The following is an 18,354-nucleotide window of genomic DNA, read 5'->3' as shown; positions in this document are numbered from 1 at the left end:
CGACGGGCGGAGGGACAGGACAATGCGGGGCAGCGCGGACAAATTGATAGGCATCGAGCCGGCCGCCGCCGCCGCATGCTAATCGTCGCGGCGCTGATCAAGGCGGCGCGTGCTGCCCGCGCCATTGTGCTGCGACCTGCGACGCGCACCACATGCTAAACACCGCAAACAATGCCCGCCATGCCATGTACAACTGTTATTTAGCAACATGGAACCACCATAAAACACAATAACAGAACGATCGCCCGATTGTGCCCGGAGTACCGATGACGGAATCGTTTTAGATGTAGCGGCAGATCACGCAACACATTTACAAACGCAGAATGTTATTATCTTTTTTTTTATCGAGTTTCCCTATAGCATTTTGAATTTTGAAGAGTATGTGTATATCAGGTACTGTTATGGTGACTCTGGTTGTGGAGCAGCGTGTGTCGGACGAGGCGTGTCCGTGGCGGTCGGCGCGCGGCGGTGGGTGTGTCCCCTTCGTGCCACATCAAGCGGTTTTTACTCACTACGTCTCTGCAATCATCGGATCACATTCCTCTATGGAGGATCACGTGCATACCTCATGAATATTGCATCAAAAACGAATATGAATCAATGTTCCGCTTGTAACGGTACCCGTTATACATTTTTATTTATGTACCTACGTACCCACGTCACACTCGACACATGTAAATGTAATCTAATCTGGACGACCCATTTCCCTGTTAGGGATTTCGTGCGGCTGATTGGATAAATTGGGTGGCAAATTGCAATTTTGGCACCTGAATAACGGTTGCACGCTTATCGTGCGTATCTCTATAAATATTTACCGTGGCTGTAAATTGAAGCTATTCTGTTAAAGTGCTACTTTTGTTATAATGTAAAAAAAATAAACAGAGCTTCACTCAATTAAAGAGCTAGACGGGTCGCGGCGGGCGGCTCGGTCACACTCGCATAATTATTCCTATTAATTCAGCTCCGTCTGTAATACAGTCCAGCTTTTTATCCTCACAAAGCAAGCACTCGGCTCATTAAAAGTAATTCAACTATCAGTGGATTTCTATTTGAAGTGACGTTGTAAAGAACTCATTATATTAAAACATGCGGTTCACGGGCCCGCTGGAGCTCCGTAATCGACAGTATGACGTAACGACATCTCTAGTTGTTGATACCGAAACTACACTGGAGTTCTTCTGAATCTTATGACATGGCGATAGAGTTCAGAATAACCAGAGTTAGAGAGCCATGAATTATAAGCGGTTAATAGGCTTGCAGCTTTCTGAGCTGTTCACTAGTTGTGCTAATGGACTGTGTCGATGCTCTTTAGATTTAAATCATGTACCTAGTATGTCTTAATTAATCCTATACATACTTTGGCTATGTTTAAAATAAATACATTCAAATCTATATTGCCAAAATTACCATCATCTTTAGCCCTTAGACATAGGCTTCTCCCGAGGAGCACCACAAGAATCTGTCCTCAGCTTTCTTCATCCATCCACAACCATATACCTGTCACAGGTCGTCATTCCAGTGGAATGGAGGGTATCCCACGATAAGCACATAATATAAAACCGTGTGTGTGGTCGCATCCATAACAGCGATTTTACCAAACTATGTTACGAAGATACCTGCGTCTAACAAACATTATTAGCGACGTTTTTGGTACTTTAGAATTCGGACAAAATGATGGCCACGGATGGTACCTACGAAGAGGTAGAAAAACTGCTAATAAGGCAGAAATTATTCAATGAGTTTTTTTCAAACTTTTTCATGGTTAAAATCAATGTTTAAAGGTCAGTGAACGTTCAAACAATGTATCGGAGCGCTCGATAAAAACATCTGCGAATAGCTCTAAAGCTTGAAGCGGATTGACGTAGTCTTGTCACTGGCGGGACCTGCGGGCTATCGCGCCATCGACACAACAGCCACACAATACAAGTTCACCATCCATCACAACTCGGGCAAGGCTCACGATCCGAAAATCAAGCACATCGTTATCAAAACATTTTGACATTTGAATCGCCTTGACCTATGCCCGTCGAAACCAGACCACGAATGTTGCAAACGGAATCGATTCTACAATTAGCACAAGGGGACCGGTGATTCAGACAGTTTGAAAGTGACGGCTGCTGAAGAGTGGGCAATTTGCATGGCTGAAGCGGTAATTGTACGATTCGATCAATTACAGTGCACGGACGTACCGGGCTTCGGCCTGCGAAGACGTCAGGTGTGTGCGACGGCGACATGTGCGCCGCCCGCCCACCTTCAATAAGGAAAGCGATGGGGTTCTAAAGCTATACAAGAACAACAAAGCTTCATTAAGTACACTCACTAATATTAAATGTCCAGGTAGGCGTAGCGGTGCGCCATGCATCAAGTTAAGAGCGTCACGTCCTCACACTACGTGCTCACACGCTCCTATCACTATAAATAAATTAAAACGGACACCCGTAACTGACAACAACTTGCGGATTGCCGCTCAGCCGCTTCAGCCACGCTTAACAGTGATAATATACGTTTTGCTACGGTATAGGTTTGATAAATTACTTGTAGTCGGATCTACATAGGGTTTCCTGTGATTGAACTGAAATAGGTAGTTTAAGAATGGCCGGTCTCGAAAGCTGGCGGCGAGTCATCCGAAGCAAGCGCCTCTCCCACGTTCCGAGTTACCTACAAATTGCAAGTCTTCATTGACTCGGCAGAATGTGAGGCGACGACGTTTTCTCCGTAATTGCACGATCATCCGATCCATTTGCATGGATCTGCGGACACGTGTCGACACGGCGACCTCACACGTTCCGCTTTAACATCATCACAGCCTATAAAATGTTGTGAGGGCATTAAAACCTTTTTGAACGCTTGCCGATGGGTAAATAAATATTAAACCGGCAAAGTTCTATCCGACTCCTACGTTACATCTGTCGAGTAGAGAATTTCTCGCTACATTATAATTTAATCAAGTGAGATAGTAAGTCTTGTTGGACACAAAACGAAGTAAATAAAAGCTGTGTCGCGGCTCATCTGAATATAATGGAGGGAGGTGTAGAGTCGTCTGTTTATGGGCAGTGTCATTACGTGGGCTCGCTCTAAGCTCTAATGCCAGCTCGCTGCGACTATGTCACTAACTGCAGCAATGTAATAAGCCTAAACACTAACGCTATACATATGGAGATGGAGATAAGATAAGGCAGTCTATATGTGCAAAAGAATACGATTGTATTGCAGACGAAAAAGGGTCAAAAGGGTAAAATCCTTTAATCTCAATATGTTGTGAAACTGTAAAGGTATGGAAGTTGAAAATGATTTATTCAAAGCTGTACGTATGTTTATTGAGAATATTATGGCACAATAGGGTATTATGTGAATATGAGATAGTAGATTTATTGTTTGTTTGATAGCAGATATGTTGAACAATACCATTGATCTCAATATGCCGTCCATATGTTTGCTGTGATTGTTTGTGTGTTATGTAATTAGCAAAACAAGACTTTGTTAGTCATCTTGTTCGTGCAGTCATTAGCACATTAGAAGTCATCCTAATGATTCACGAGTCAGATGTGTGGGCGTATCTGGTCTGCATGTACTCTATCCATGAGACGTAACTACAGGTACATTGTTCCGTATTTAATTCTATGTTATGATTTTTATAACCATCGATACTGTGTAATTATGATTCATGGACTCATTATTCGTAATTTGTAAATAATTTAACATGTAACAGCCGGCCAGACACACGGGATATCTCCTGACAATTAAGTAGAGGCGCTATCGGGTTGGCAGCACCAGTGAGTAAAATAAGAAATAGTTATGATGGCAATTCCAGCTACAATAATTCATCTCGGCCACAGTAAAATAACCATAAACAATTCTCCGTTGGAAATAAAAGAGCAGAATGACAAACGATCAAATAATATAGTGGAAATATTCACACGTCTCATCGCTGGGCTACGCCGGACCTATACCATAAATTGAATCGCATACATGAATTATAGGAGTAGATAGAACGCGACACTCGACAGGCCGCGTGTGATATGTGATATAGGAGAAGTACGGGAATAAACGCTGACACCCCCCGGGTACTGCAATACGAACGATGTTTTAATTCCAGTTACGGCGCACCACGAAAGCCGATATAAATAAAGAAAAGTGTTCGCCGACGTGAGCAGAATCCAGGCGGAGAGAACTTTCGGCACATAATCGGCGACAATGTCGGCGGACTTCGTCGATTGTTTACCGAATTGATGGTATTGTCCGTTCGCAAGCCCCCTTTGTCCCGGAGGGGATCTCGAGGTTAAAGTCGGAGTGCTCGTGATTCTATCCTCATGTTATGTAATGTTGCTTCACTAAACACAAACACGGAACGTATGCAAATTGTGTACTTTACATTATACTGAGCTGTTTCAATTTATAAAGTGAATTACAAGGAAATAACAGCCGTTTATGGTTAGTTGAGCGGAATAGCTAAAAAAGTTAATCAGATGTTGGAGATGATCTGTCGCCGTGGATTCGGTTCAAGTTCGATGAGGTCACAGTCGATGAGCTTCATTGTGCATTGTTCGCAACAGGAAGTGGGGCTCGAGGGCGTTTCCTTCCTGAAGGGCCGGGCTCGATCGACTGAGAAAATGAAATACGTATTTCCTACTTTTTTCCGACGCCGACATATTCAGTTTCCAATCGATTACGTTTCGATTTCGCGTGACGCTATAAAAATGGTGTAATCAAAGCAAAAACCGCTTTTACCTACGTAACTTTTTATAGCTTTCGGTACCTTTATGTAGAGCAACCGCTCTGGGAACACGCTTCTATGTTATTACCGAGAACAGCCTTCTGGCGTAGCGTCTTTAAACCAGTTCCATCACGTAACACTAAACTACTGACAACATTGTAGATAGAACCTATTAATAATGCCATAGGTTTACCCCGTGGGGGCGACTATTTGATAAATATGCAGGCGATACAGGTGGATATTAAAATCAATTAACATCGGGTATATAAATAGTGTTGGAAGGAAGGAGGCGCGTCGGATTTGATTTACGTAAATTGGGCGTGCGCGGGCGCAGGAGTCTACTCCGGCATTACTAAGTTTCTGAGGCTACGCGGTCACGAGTCTTTGCGGTTGGATTAGGGTTGTGGTTGGCATGGCAGCCACCGCCGCAGTAGCCCCCCGTGTGAGCATCGGGCCGGGAATGCGTGATGGGAACCGGCGGCCGCTGTAGCCATTGAAGGATTTATTGTTTGTTCGAATAACGTTTCGGAGGGCTCACGAATGGGATTTTACTTTTTAATAAGGCGGATGTGAGGCGCTTCGATTGAATAGCTTCTGGCTACTTACCCAACCGACACAATCTACGAATAGTTGTATCTAGAATCATGTAACTTATTCTATGCTTCAACAGCGGGCACAGGTCCTCAGGATGCATATGACACAGCAGCAAGTACATACTAGTTAGTCCCTACAGGTCCTACTTTCCTGCGTGCGGGCGGCGGGGCGGTCCCTCATTCATCACAGCTCCGGGCCCGCGCCCCGCATGTTCCCGCCACGTCGACTGATGACCAGCTTGTACATTCCCAACTGATAACCATCGCGGGAACGATGGCGTCATTAACAAGATTAAAAAGGTTTCTATAGAATAAACATTTGACAATGTCCTAGCGCGCTTATAACCAATGAAGTATGTGTATTTAATTTTAATGTATAATTATAACCAGAGATTAAATTTTGTAAAAAATAAAAACGGCAAGTTGCATGCAGTCTTCCGTACAACTAACTCAACTGTCTACATCGTTTATCCCACTCTGAAATCGTGGGTGCCTTCGCAAAAGCAAATCATAATAATTATGATAAATATGATAATAATGTATGAATACTGAATAGTAATGAGTGTACTCTACTCACATGTGGGGCGGGTCCGGTTGGGTCGCGTCAGCGGGATCCATGGCCTGTGCGGGGGCTGCGTGGCTGTCACTGAAACAAAAACACAAATTAGATTAGATTATTGCATACCTATTATTGGAATTATTGGTGTAAGCTAGTGTTATTTTAGGTTCCTACGATATGTAAAGTTATTGTGGACAGTCCATTAATCTTCATCGCGCGCAGGTGATACTAAACAGTGGTTAAGTTTATTTTTATAGTCTAGATCAAAAAGTATTACCGAAGAGAAATTCAGAAGAATACCGTCTATTGAGTCAACAAGCTATATTTCCAAATCACAAAGGAAAATGGCCTCGATAACTGTCCCGATAAAAACTTGACGCAACCCCCAGACATTCTCAGCCACTTACGAAAATTTATGACCTATTTTGCGACGAATCGGAAAAACACGTTAAAACCGGTGAGAAAAGTTCCCAAGAGACGTCGTGTCGTAACTAACTGCACAATACTATACGCGCTACTTGTGAATGGTAGCTAGACCGACATCACAATGTACGCAAACATCTAGAAAATGTAAAAGTCTGCTACCTTGCAGTTATGTAGGTTACTATTTGACTAATTAACCCAGTAACAAATTTGGATTTCTTGAAGGTAAAGCCTTAGGAGATCTGTGTCAAAACAAAAGAAACAATGTTGCCCTCCATTTAATTAATGACGGTTGGCGCAATTAGGAATCTCGTTGAAACAAATATGCTATCAACAGTTTGCCATAAAAAACGTACACAGAAAAACGTATTATTTTTCCTGTGCTCAGTCATTTCATCCATCAAACAAAAGCCTCGGTGACAGGTGCCGAAGCCCGAACGAATTAATTTATCAAATCAAACAATAATAATAATTCAACATTCAATATTATGTGGTTCTTTGTGCGCAAAAACTTGCCAATCACAAATCTCAATAGATCATGACCTCCAAATATTCTGATAGCTATATTAATGTACTGGTAGCAGTTCTCAAGGCACACAAATTTAATATAGCACTGACAAAAATTAAATCTTAATATGGAAAATGAGATTTCATAAAGGTCAATTATTTACCAAAATTCTTAGGTTTCGACCAAAGTCTGAATTTACAGTGGGTGGTTCTAGAATAGCTGCCAGTGCCAATGTATCGAGTAAATAAATATTTATAAGTAAGAGTCACTTATTATGTTGGAAATTGGCATGTTCAATAACCGTTTCATAAGGCGATGTCCCTTGAGCACCATCTAGGTACAATAAAATCTTAAGACAAACTACAGCTGATCGCGCATTCAGCGTTGCGACTCAAAGGCAAACTTGAGGCTCGGTACTGCTACATATTTTATGTCCCTGCGGTGTAGCGGGCTGGAGCACGCGATGTCTGAAACTATTCCAGTAGCTGCCACATAAACAAACAAGCAAAACCGACAAAACTACACACAGACATGTTTCATTGGAATATTTCAGCGCCGGCACGCCGAACAGTTGCAGTGGCGGCCCTCAGGGACGGCTCTCTACACCGCCGTGTTGTCGACCAGCACGGTATGCACACCAACTTTAATTTACAACTTTTATGCACGACAACTTAACTAAACTGAAAATTGCGGAATTTCCCTCCCATGAGTCATAATTTCAGCAAAAAAACTTTCATGGAGGCATTAAGTATTTTTGTTACTGAGCCTACGAGAGAAAAAACAACTTGATCGAATGTATATCTGTAACTGTAGAGTAATCCATTAGTTTTTTGGCCTCCTCCCGCCCGTCAGCGGCGGCCGTGCGGAAAGTACACGCGGCGCGGATCCACTCGCTCAACCTGTAATTATGTAATCGGACTAACATTACTTTCGTTGCTTTTCGGCAAACTGGATGCGTGCAAAAAAGTTAGTCAAGTCCGATGGAGTTAAAATCTCATGACATAAATGATGGATATGAGGTTTCGAGAGAAAATTTGCCGATTTACATATTCAAATTTTAATAATGTCCTAAACCTAAACCCTTGAATCAATAACGTCTTGTCTCTCTATTCGTAAATAAAGTTACCGACGCCGCCCGATAGAAGAGCCAGAAATTCGACTAACCGAATTAGTCATCTAGCTAAGTTTGCGGCGTGACCCTTGCTAAACGGAACCCCAAAAACATCCAAATTACATAGCAACTTAATGGTTATGATGATCAGATTAACTTGTATTTGTAGCAGCATGTTAAAGCTTTGAACTACAACTTGTTTGAAGTGGGCGGACGCTTGCGGGTCTATACAATTTAATATTAGTCAGTGGGTGCTCCCACAACTTTGTTCTTGGAGAATGCTTTCACAAAGTTCGTCGATCGATTGATGGCGCAAATTAGATAATACTCCGTCATCGACTGCGCGAGTTGAGGAACTTTGTTCGAATTAGGCTCCAAGTTTGTAATTCAAGGATATGAAGTCCTTGACGGCGTGAATATCACCCGTTTGAGTGGATCAATGTGACTCGTGTATGTATCTGGGGCAAGTCATAAGGAAGCAATTCCTCACAGTCTGCCTCACTCACACACCCCACAAGCGGGAGTATTGTTCGGGCGGCGCGGGCGCAGGCGGCTCATTACAATTTGTAATTAGAACGTGGGCCGCTCGATGACGACGGGCCCGCAGACATTACTCCGGGGCGGGGCCTGGACTCCAACACTTTTACAAACTTGTCTAGCCGGGGCTGGCATGACAGGCGGAACAACAACACATCCGTCGCTCGCCCGGCGATGACTCGACGCTTTAATTGGAGAACAAATGGGTCAGCATCACAATGAAACTGAGGTGATTCCAAGTTTAGAGCAGTCAGACGTCGTCGTCGACGAGTCTTTAAACTTTAAAGCATCGTAAAACGCATCATTTTGTAGCCGGCCTGACGGAGATGTAGGTAGAATTTCACCAAACGCTAAACGGATTTAGTAGCCTGTCAAACCTCTCTCAGTTACTACAAAATGTATTTAAAATTTGATTTAAATACAATTTTAAATACGTTTAGCGTTTGGTAAAAGTGAACCGTAAAGTTTAAATGAAATCTGTTTTGTCAATTTAAACTTCGTTCACGACCGGAAACTGTCCGGTAAATATCAATTAGCACGTGTTTAATGAAACGATTGCCTAAATAAAGTAGCGCCCACTTGGGGATTCAAGATGGTGGCGACACACGCGAGTGAAAGTATGCACAACAGGCAGCAGATATGAGGCGCTGTGTGACAGATAAGCATCGACACGCTCATCGTATTGTTCCCGCTGCGATACACGGAGATAAGGCTTTCTCCAGTCAATTCGAGAGCTACCGTGAGAACACCTCTCATGTTATATGACAGAAGCGACAGTAAAGGCCTGGCCTAGACTCGACTCACTTGTTAATTAAGTATAACAAAAACCTATATCGATACATCGCAACATGATCGATGGACGGCTATAAGCATTAAGTTAAGTGCCTATGTATTATAATAGGATAAGTAAAAAGTTGAGGAAGCTTTAACCAGACGTTTAGGAGCCTCCAAAGAGCAAGCGAACCGGTAAAAGTTATGATAGCACAAAAACGGCGTGTGTTATTGAAACCGTAATCGAAATATAATTGAAGGCAGAGGTCACTGTCGGACGAGATGGTCAAAAAGGTCGTTCCGATGTATTTTCAGAGTCGACTGAGAGCTACTTGATATGATGAGTGTGCTTTTTACTGTTTATTCTCAAAACCAATACGCTTCTACTTATAATGATTATAAATGATAGGTATAGTGGTACTTCTATCTAACTGTTTGAAAATCAGATGCTATAAACGTCTGCATGCAATTGGCTATTGTTTTGTTGGTTTTACGAGTATTTATTACGATGTCTCCAGAATTTGTGTGGTAAGAAGTTTGTTAAGTAGTCTGTATCGTCGCGTGACTCGACTAAATAAATATCTCAAAATCGAAAAATGTTCATGTGTATTTTGCGTACTATGTCAAGAAAGGTAGGGGATATTTTAGTCACAAGTGGCATGTGTGTCTTTGAAATACCTTACCATAAAATATTATGTTGAAGAAAAAAATGTTCCAAATGTTCAAAACAATTAAACCAAACGAATGCCAACCAACACGCATTAGGCTCTTCGCAAAAACTGGAAAATATTTCATCTGCATGATGCATTTGACCATTACAATTTGCGTTAACGACTTTTGGCTAAACTGAGCGGCGGGCATCGGCCCCGCGGCGGATGCTATCTACAAAGGCATCCACGATGTAAAAACATTACCACTCTCGTGTTAAGATGTATGTACGAAGCAAGTGGCTCAGATTAAGCACCAAATTCACGCCAATTTGAGTGAATTTCTTCAAGATTTGATCAAGATACTCCGTGAAGCAACATCTTAATTGACCGCAGGATTGATGGTTGCGAAGCCAGAAATTCTTCATGTCATTATGGTCGTAAACTGCGGTAACTTTCAAAATTATAAGGTGTGAAATATTTGTAGAGAATACAAAAGAAGCAAGTATAAGTGCAATTTCTCAATTGCTAATAGACAGTGGCATAATGAAAAGTGTGTTTCGTGGCGGATGCGCGGCGCGCGGGATCGCAACCATCTGACGATTGGCGTAATTGACCTCAATCAACACACATTCACCGAGTACCTGATAAATGCACCAGCTACTAAATTGAAAGTCAATAGACCCTTCACAAAATGTACCAATTTGAGTTTATATTCTCTATGAGAAGTTTATGTAAATATTGAGATGATGATTGCAGAAACCTCATTCTTGTCTCACAGCCGGCCTGCTTCACAAATAATTCCTGAGGCACGTACTTCCATCACGTATTTCTTACAGTAATTATTTGGCGAGGTTACATCACGATTAGATTGTTTGTGTAACGCTAATTTTCGATAGCTACAGCTCGTCTTTGTAACTAGTAGCTCCGGTTTGATAGTCACACAGCTTGATGCCATTTTTTGCATTTCCGAGAAACGTATGAAAAGATCTGAGCAATTTAGCTAAAGCAAGTTGCTAGGATTCATTGTTATCACTGGACGATAACCTTCGAGTAGAACGTGGCAGAAGTCAAACAAAACATCTCATTTCAGTCGCAGCAGGGGTGGGATTCCCGGCAAATATTGCCACATCGCAAAAACATTAATATTCTAGTTCATGCACGATACATACATTATAACAGGAAACTCTTGAATGGAAACTAAGCCACAGGAAAAACAGACCCCGATCTGTGACAATTATCTGCTCTCTGGTAGAATAAAAAAGGAAATGCAATATTTATAACAGGAGGAATAATTATGAAATATTTGCTATAATATTCCTCATAAATGAACTAGTATACCTATAGCTTACCTACTCGTATATAAGCTGTATGTATAAGTTAATACTATTTACCCCATAATATGTACATCAGATGATTTCCCTGAGCGGCCCACGCAAGTTAGTGTGCCCTCTGCTGCGACGTCCACGGTCAAGGCCATGAAAATAATAAATAACGTGTAATGATGAACGATGTGGCATCGAGCAAAAAATGAGCGCGCGCGAGCCACGTGGGGAGTCTTTATGAGTCTCTGACAACATTCAATGACTCGGAAAATTACAACGCCACCGAACAAACTATCGCATGGATGAAATGTGTACGCGTGACCACAGAAGTTTTTGCGACGGTAAAAAGACAAACAAGTCAAGTAGTTTACGTACATTATATGAGTGCGACGTCGTATCTGATGAAATGATTAGGAGTGCCCAGCAGTTGAACTAACTTAGTTTTATTAGACGTAGTACGAAAATGTAATAATTTAAAGGGTCCGCTCCTGCCTCGCTGCTGCTCATCATAAAACAATAAGAGATGAGATTAAATTATAATTTGGTCCACGTTAACAAGATTACACTCAACTTACAACAAGTTCAAGTAAATTGAACACTGGCCCGTTCGTGTCCCCTCTAACAAAGCTAAGATCTTTTCTTCCGACAACAAATAATAAAAGATGGTGGAGACAAGACCGCTCTGCCGCGGCAACAGCAGCCAGTTAATAGTGGTTGTACCACGTGATTACTCGAGCAGTTAACTCTATGAGAGAATTCAATTTGTCCGGAGCACGGAGGGAGTGGTTGATAGATAAGGCTGCACGGCGCGGCGCAGATAGCATCTGAGGCCCGACAGATGGTCGCTCTCGTATTCATAGCACGCGCTCCCATTCCTCCAACTCGGTGCATCGTACTTGGAAATGTGCATCATGATCGTACGCATGTGTGGGACGCTCGGACGCGAAAATCATGCCTAACGTGAGACCTTGATGCGGAGTTGAACGACCCGGTGATCGGTAAACAAGCCGATTGTCGAGAGAGACAAAGGCGCGACTATTCAGCCGCGTGGTAATAGGCAAATTAGCGAGGCTCCGAACTCGTTCATCAAGTCACAAAGAGAACGCTTTGTCAACCATTATGTGAGCTTACATCAATACGTCTTCATGTCTTATTTTTTACTCCAAAATTTTCGTTATAAAATTTAAAACTAACGAACGCACTTTCATACAGTTAATTTTGTATTAGGTTCTCGTCTAATGATGTACAATATCTCAATTTTTTTTATTTAAATGCCATGGAAATAATAATAATATACATATTTGTCTATATTGTGCATGTAAACAAAGCAATCTTACATCAAAATACGCACATAAATGGTAATGTAGCTCGTATCTGCATACGGAAAATCATGTCGAAAACGACTCAAGCCGTGTCATTCTATATCGATAGTTCATCATGGAGCACATCCAAGTGTTATGTCATTTTCTACTTTATGCGTTTGGTGATAAGGTCTACTGGTGACATTCTGTAGCTCTAACATTTGTGGGCATGTAGTCAAAATGTCAAATCGGCGATACACACATCATCACGACCCATTACGTCCCCACTGCTGGGGCACGGGTCTCCTTCCAGTGAAGGAAGGGTTTAGGCCTAGTCCACCACGCTGGCCAAGTGCGGGGATAAGTAGTAGGTATACACACATACCTACTACTTATTGCTAACGTAAAAAAACTAAGGTTGGGAACTCTCGAACGTTCAGGAATTTCGGAATTGTGTCCTAAAGAGCTGGTTAGGGACTTCACCGGTACACACAACACAACAAACACGGCTATTGGTTTGTCACAGATACCATCGCCGGTAGACCCACTGAACCGTGCCTACATGTAGAGTCTATAGACGAATGACATTTAGACCCAATGGACATGTCGCGTTGTATTGTCATGTTTCACGTAATCTCGCCCCAAATTAATGTGCCGCGTTGGCTCGTAGAGTATGTCTTTCTATTGTCCGCGTCTCCGCCTGTATCTCCTCGAATGTCCGATTGTCAACTATTCCATTCTTGTCTCGTGAAATGACGAGGCAGGTCCTGACCATACGAACGATGATCATTCATTGTGGCAGTGTTGTCACTAGTGACTCTGACAATCAACCTCCAGTGATATGTAAGAAAAAAAATATATCATCGAACATTTTCTATAAATTAAACAAAAATGTCATACAGAAAAGTAAGTAAGAAAACAAATAGTATATAGGACCATCGCTTTAATGACCGCAATTTCTGTACATTATGTGTTAGTACATAAGTTATATAGGTAACAAATAAATCATATATGTACTATCTATCTATCCATCGCGATAGAGCAAATAAAAATAAACCTCATTATAATACAATATGAGGGGTCTAATAAAAAGCATGTCCAGTCTGTGAAAGATAACTGTTTGCTAAGAAACGAGTCGGTCATAAATTAATGTCATGTGGAGTAAAACTATAAATAAAGCACGAAATAGAAAGTGTCCGCCGCAAGAGAGAAGTTTCTCCAATAGACGGAAGAGTGTTCAGTTGTGCACCAAGACATGAAAGGTTGCGGTAGGTTAGGACGAGGCAGGCATCTGTGGGGTCACTCTTTATGACGAAAAAACTAAGTTTCCGAGCGTTGCTGCGCGAGCCAGGACTCTTATCTCGTGCCGATTGTACGACAGCTCTCGTTAGTTAGTTTTTCGTCAGTATAGAGTAACCCTCCTGTCGAGGCAAATTGATACAGCAAGTAGACTGGGAACTCCGAGCGAGCGGACAACTATTGAACTGTGCCCAGACGTGACCGCGCCGAGAAAGTAACCGTCCGAGTGCATTGAACGTAGGAAAGTGCACTTGAACCGTTGCCGTTACCATATCCGAAATCAAGTATGCTCACAATGCTGTTCATTTAGCTAATTACTTTTTTGTTAAGAAAGGTCACTTTGATTTGTTGCGGTTGTAAATATGCTACCATTGAATTATCTATCAGAGCTATTACATTACATCGGTTCAATTAGCTAGATCTAGGTTCAATAAACTCTCGTGTGAAAGGTGGTTCTAGAGCCTGCAGTGGTTCGGCGTGGTGCGAACCGCTCTCGTGGCAGAGGTCACCTGGCAGGGGCTAGTGAAAGTATCGCCCGAAGTCAAGAGATGTTACGGTGTGCTTACGTAATGTGGTTATGCTGAACAGGTTACGCCAACATTGTACAAGAACAAGGCAACCAGTCATGACTCTTTGTTTGTGTACAACAACATACCAGAAAAACGTAGAAGGATGAAAAGAATGTAGACAATGAATCAAAATTAAAATTCTAGGGTATAAACAACACAAAAGAAAGCTAATTTAAAAGAAATATGAAACAGCTATTTCGGGACAGACGTAAGAAAGGAAAGCCAATCAAAGATTTTGTAAGCGAGAGTTTATCTAAAAGGAATTCCTTACCAGAAATGGAAATAAAATAAAATATTTTCGTGTTTCTAAGACCAGTAAAAGAGTAATAATGCTAAAAATACTGGCCGCCCTTTTTATTAATATTCTAGAAGCGAGTTATCTTTTCGCAATACCAAACGACAGGCGGTTATAAATGGGTGGCTCTTCCTCCTACATAGAATTAAATGATTGTTCTAACAAGATACAAGAAGTAATTAATGGCATGCAAAACGGCTCTTAATACCAACCATTATGGTGAGAATTTACAATAGGGTTTCCATACTTTCACAGCATGATTACAAGATGATAAATCACACGGATATAGATGAATAAATGCATGTGTTTTAAAAATGCGACATACGTTATTAAAATTAGTAAATGGACCATATTTTCAAAAGAGAGCTTACGATGAGCAAAATGTCGATTTAATACGTGCTACAGTATAAAGTGCTACCAATATTGTGGAGTCTCTACTCCACGATGTTCACAGTTCGGTCGAGGCCCACACACACGTTGATCAGGAATTCATATAATTTATACAAACACTCGACACCGAATAAAATAAGTGACTATAAATGTATAAAGCACGCCTTCTTCGGTATACATGAGAAAGTGAAAATAAATTAAGATCTGCAGGAATTGAGCTGTTAGGCTTGGGACAGGTTTAATAAACAGATAAATTGCATTTATGATTGTAAGTCTTCCCGTATGAACATAGATAGTTTAATTTCATAGCTTTATTTAGTAGAGATTGCTTTTAGGTTTTGGAACACGTTTTCTTGTACCATCTATATTATTAATTTATGTGTTGCAAATACTGTGGTTAGGTATATACAGACTTGAACAACACAGTCAATGTTAAATAAATAAATATTCCCACACACCCACGATTAGTTTGAATAGAGATATACTTATTCGATTTTAACTTTTATCAAGAACGTAACAAAACCAAATCACAAAAAGTTGAACATGATAGTATTGTATTTATATTAATGAATCTACATTTCCTTTTAACATTTACACTACACCCAATCTTAATCTCTTATTCCCTCCATCCAAAGGTTGTCTGGCAGAGATCGCTTTTAGCGATAAGACCGCCTTTTGTACCCTAATTAAGTTGCAACTTGTTAATCTTATTATTCTTTGTTGGTGTACAAATATAGTGTATTCTATCTATCTATTATTTTGCGTTATAAAATAAAAATAAAGCTAGACTGAAAAATTGTCAAAGAGAACAAACACATTGTTTGCTATCATGCTATTTGCGGTGTTTAAAATACCTAAGACTTGGAAAGGTTAACAGTCGAGTTCGCTATCTTCATATAAAGTCTGTCTGTCTGTCTGGACGTACTTTTCAAGCAACTACTCTAGCTACTTAATTAAGAATTATTGTAATCAATGTTTAGCGGCGAAAAAGTTCGCAATAGGGAATGGAAGGCCCTGATTTGGCCATTCACGTCGGAAGATCGTTGCGAAAGAGAGGAGGCAAAACTTAATTAATTTTCGGCCAGCAATATCAGTAAAGTTAATGGTATCGACGGCTAGCGAGACGGTGAAATAGTGGGGTTGCGTAATGATGTTGGAATGTTGGCTGGCATACCGAGAGGCAGTAAAGACGGCGGTATGGACGACATTATCGCAAACTAGCAGTCTAGCTGATGCCTGCGTGTCACACACGATACGGCGACCCACCACCCGCCCCCGTCATTGGGAATCAGTCGGGACAACTGCAAAGAATAGTATCCATCGATGAAGTTTTACTTGCAATCTTACCAATATTTATTTTGCGAATGAATAGGTTAGAGGAAAAAAAAGTATATCTACCTAATATTTTGCTGTTACATATTTGAGTTCTTAAGTGGTTAATTGCTTTATATAGCAATTATTTATTGAGATTTAAGTAGAATAATTGTAAAATAACTATATTTAACTGTTTGTGTAGAGATAAAATCTCGCATAAAATTATATGTTTCAAATCACGAATGGTTTTTTTTACTATGAAGTTGTACCAGATAAAAAAACTCTGCTCTATTTAAGTGGTTAGTAAGTTGTAAGCGCTTTGTTACAAATAAAATCCAATACCTAAGTCATTCCACGTAATACTGTAGAATAATGTTATACATGAGGTCGTTATTATTAATATAAATTAATATAAATACCATGCAGCATTTTGCCTTCGTAGTACCTATTACTTTCTACCCTATGTATGCATATAGGAAAACAAATAAAATTAACGTATAATGACTGTGTGTATATTTTGAAAAGTAAAACGAGTAGGAAATGAACAGACTAATGAACAAATCAAATTAAAAGTAGAGTGTGGTGTTATTGAGAATAGTAAAACGCCAAGGAAATGAACAGGCTAATGATAATAATAGGTAGGTATATAGGGACATTTCACACACGGCCGATTTAATCGACTTTAATCTAGGCAGAGCCTGTAATATGAGCCTACGGACAGCTAACACATATGTATACACAAAAACATAGATACATCCTAATTAGGTAGGTATTACATAGACAAACAACAATTACATTAGTTACAACTTAGAGAAACCTCCAGAAGATCACAGGTAAGCTTGATGACATTTTAAGATAAACAACAATACAATTAGTTAAAGTGACAATACAGTTGCAGAAGACAGCTACAGCACTGGCCATCACGTTTCCAGCCGCGCGGCCATCTGGGCCTCCGAGTAACGGGCTGGCTCTTCAGCTGCTAATATCCAGATTAACATATTTCACTCGGCCAATTCATGTTGCGAGTTACCGTTCTCTTTGTTTACTGTCGGAAAATAATAAAATCTAAAATCTACATGGAGTTAAGCAAATTCTAGAGTTGATTCAATCTTATCTCTCGACGGAAACAAATGTTGTTGAATTTCGTCATGAATATTCATTCCTTTTGAGCATTGAGTTTTGAAAATAATTTAGCGCTGATATAAATTACATGAAATATGAATTAAACATTAAATGATGATATTAATGATTATTACTTTAACCTCAATATAAAATCAAACGTACAGGGTGTTGCAAAAATGGTATTCTGAGCCGATAGGAGCTTGTAAACCACTCACACATTCTAAACCACTTTTGTTCACTACGAATTTTTCGCGTTCGCGAATTTCAAAATATTGTAGAACCAAAGTTGTTTAGAATGATCCCTCGCCCCCTTTCAGCTTAGTATGCCACTTTTGAAACAACCTATATTAATTACAATTAGGGCGTGCAAAACCGGTTAACCGGTTTTTCCGAAAACCGGTTAACCGGACAATATTTCACGGTTTTTCATAACCGGTTTTGAGAGTTCAAAACCGGAAACCGAAAACCGGGTTTTCACCGGTTTTGATCGTATTTTTATATACTTTTTTACATACATTAGAAGTTGAACCCATAAACTCTAAAAATAAATGAATTTGTATATCGGTTGGCACACTGATGGACACTAGATTAATGGTGAAACTCATAAAAAAGCACTAAAATATTGTATGGAAATTGAGTGACGATTTTCTGGTGTTCATGCCGGCACTCTGCCTAGGCGCAGTAAAGCAAACACGACGTCAGTGACCGATGTGTGCGTGTGAGTTCACACTTTTTGCTGTATGAAAACTTATTGCTGTGTGAAAAAAAAGGTACTCTGGGTGCACACAATTATAACGTTGAAATCTTGCCCAATAAAGCACAACAAGGTGGTCTTCATACAAACTCTAGGTAAAACAGGACTGCATTGACCGTTGT

General features: G+C 40.6%; 1 protein-coding gene across 3 annotated transcripts in view; it reads right to left on the bottom strand.

The window, feature by feature from the left end:
- Positions 1 to 18,354, bottom strand: part of LOC105398238 (CCR4-NOT transcription complex subunit 6) — a 106,165-nt gene that overhangs the window by 17,407 nt on the left and 70,404 nt on the right. For all 3 annotated transcript variants that reach the window (XM_048621678.1, XM_048621680.1, XM_048621679.1), the window contains exon 5: positions 5,885 to 5,953. In XM_048621678.1, the coding sequence (XP_048477635.1) occupies positions 5,885 to 5,953 (69 nt within the window). The remainder of the gene's footprint in view (positions 1 to 5,884; positions 5,954 to 18,354) is intronic.

This window comes from Plutella xylostella, chromosome 6 (genome assembly GCF_932276165.1).
Source record: "Plutella xylostella chromosome 6, ilPluXylo3.1, whole genome shotgun sequence".
NCBI classification, from domain to species: domain Eukaryota; kingdom Metazoa; phylum Arthropoda; class Insecta; order Lepidoptera; family Plutellidae; genus Plutella; species Plutella xylostella.
The sequence above is the reverse complement of the archived record's forward strand: the minus strand, read 5'-3'. Positions and strand labels throughout refer to the sequence as shown.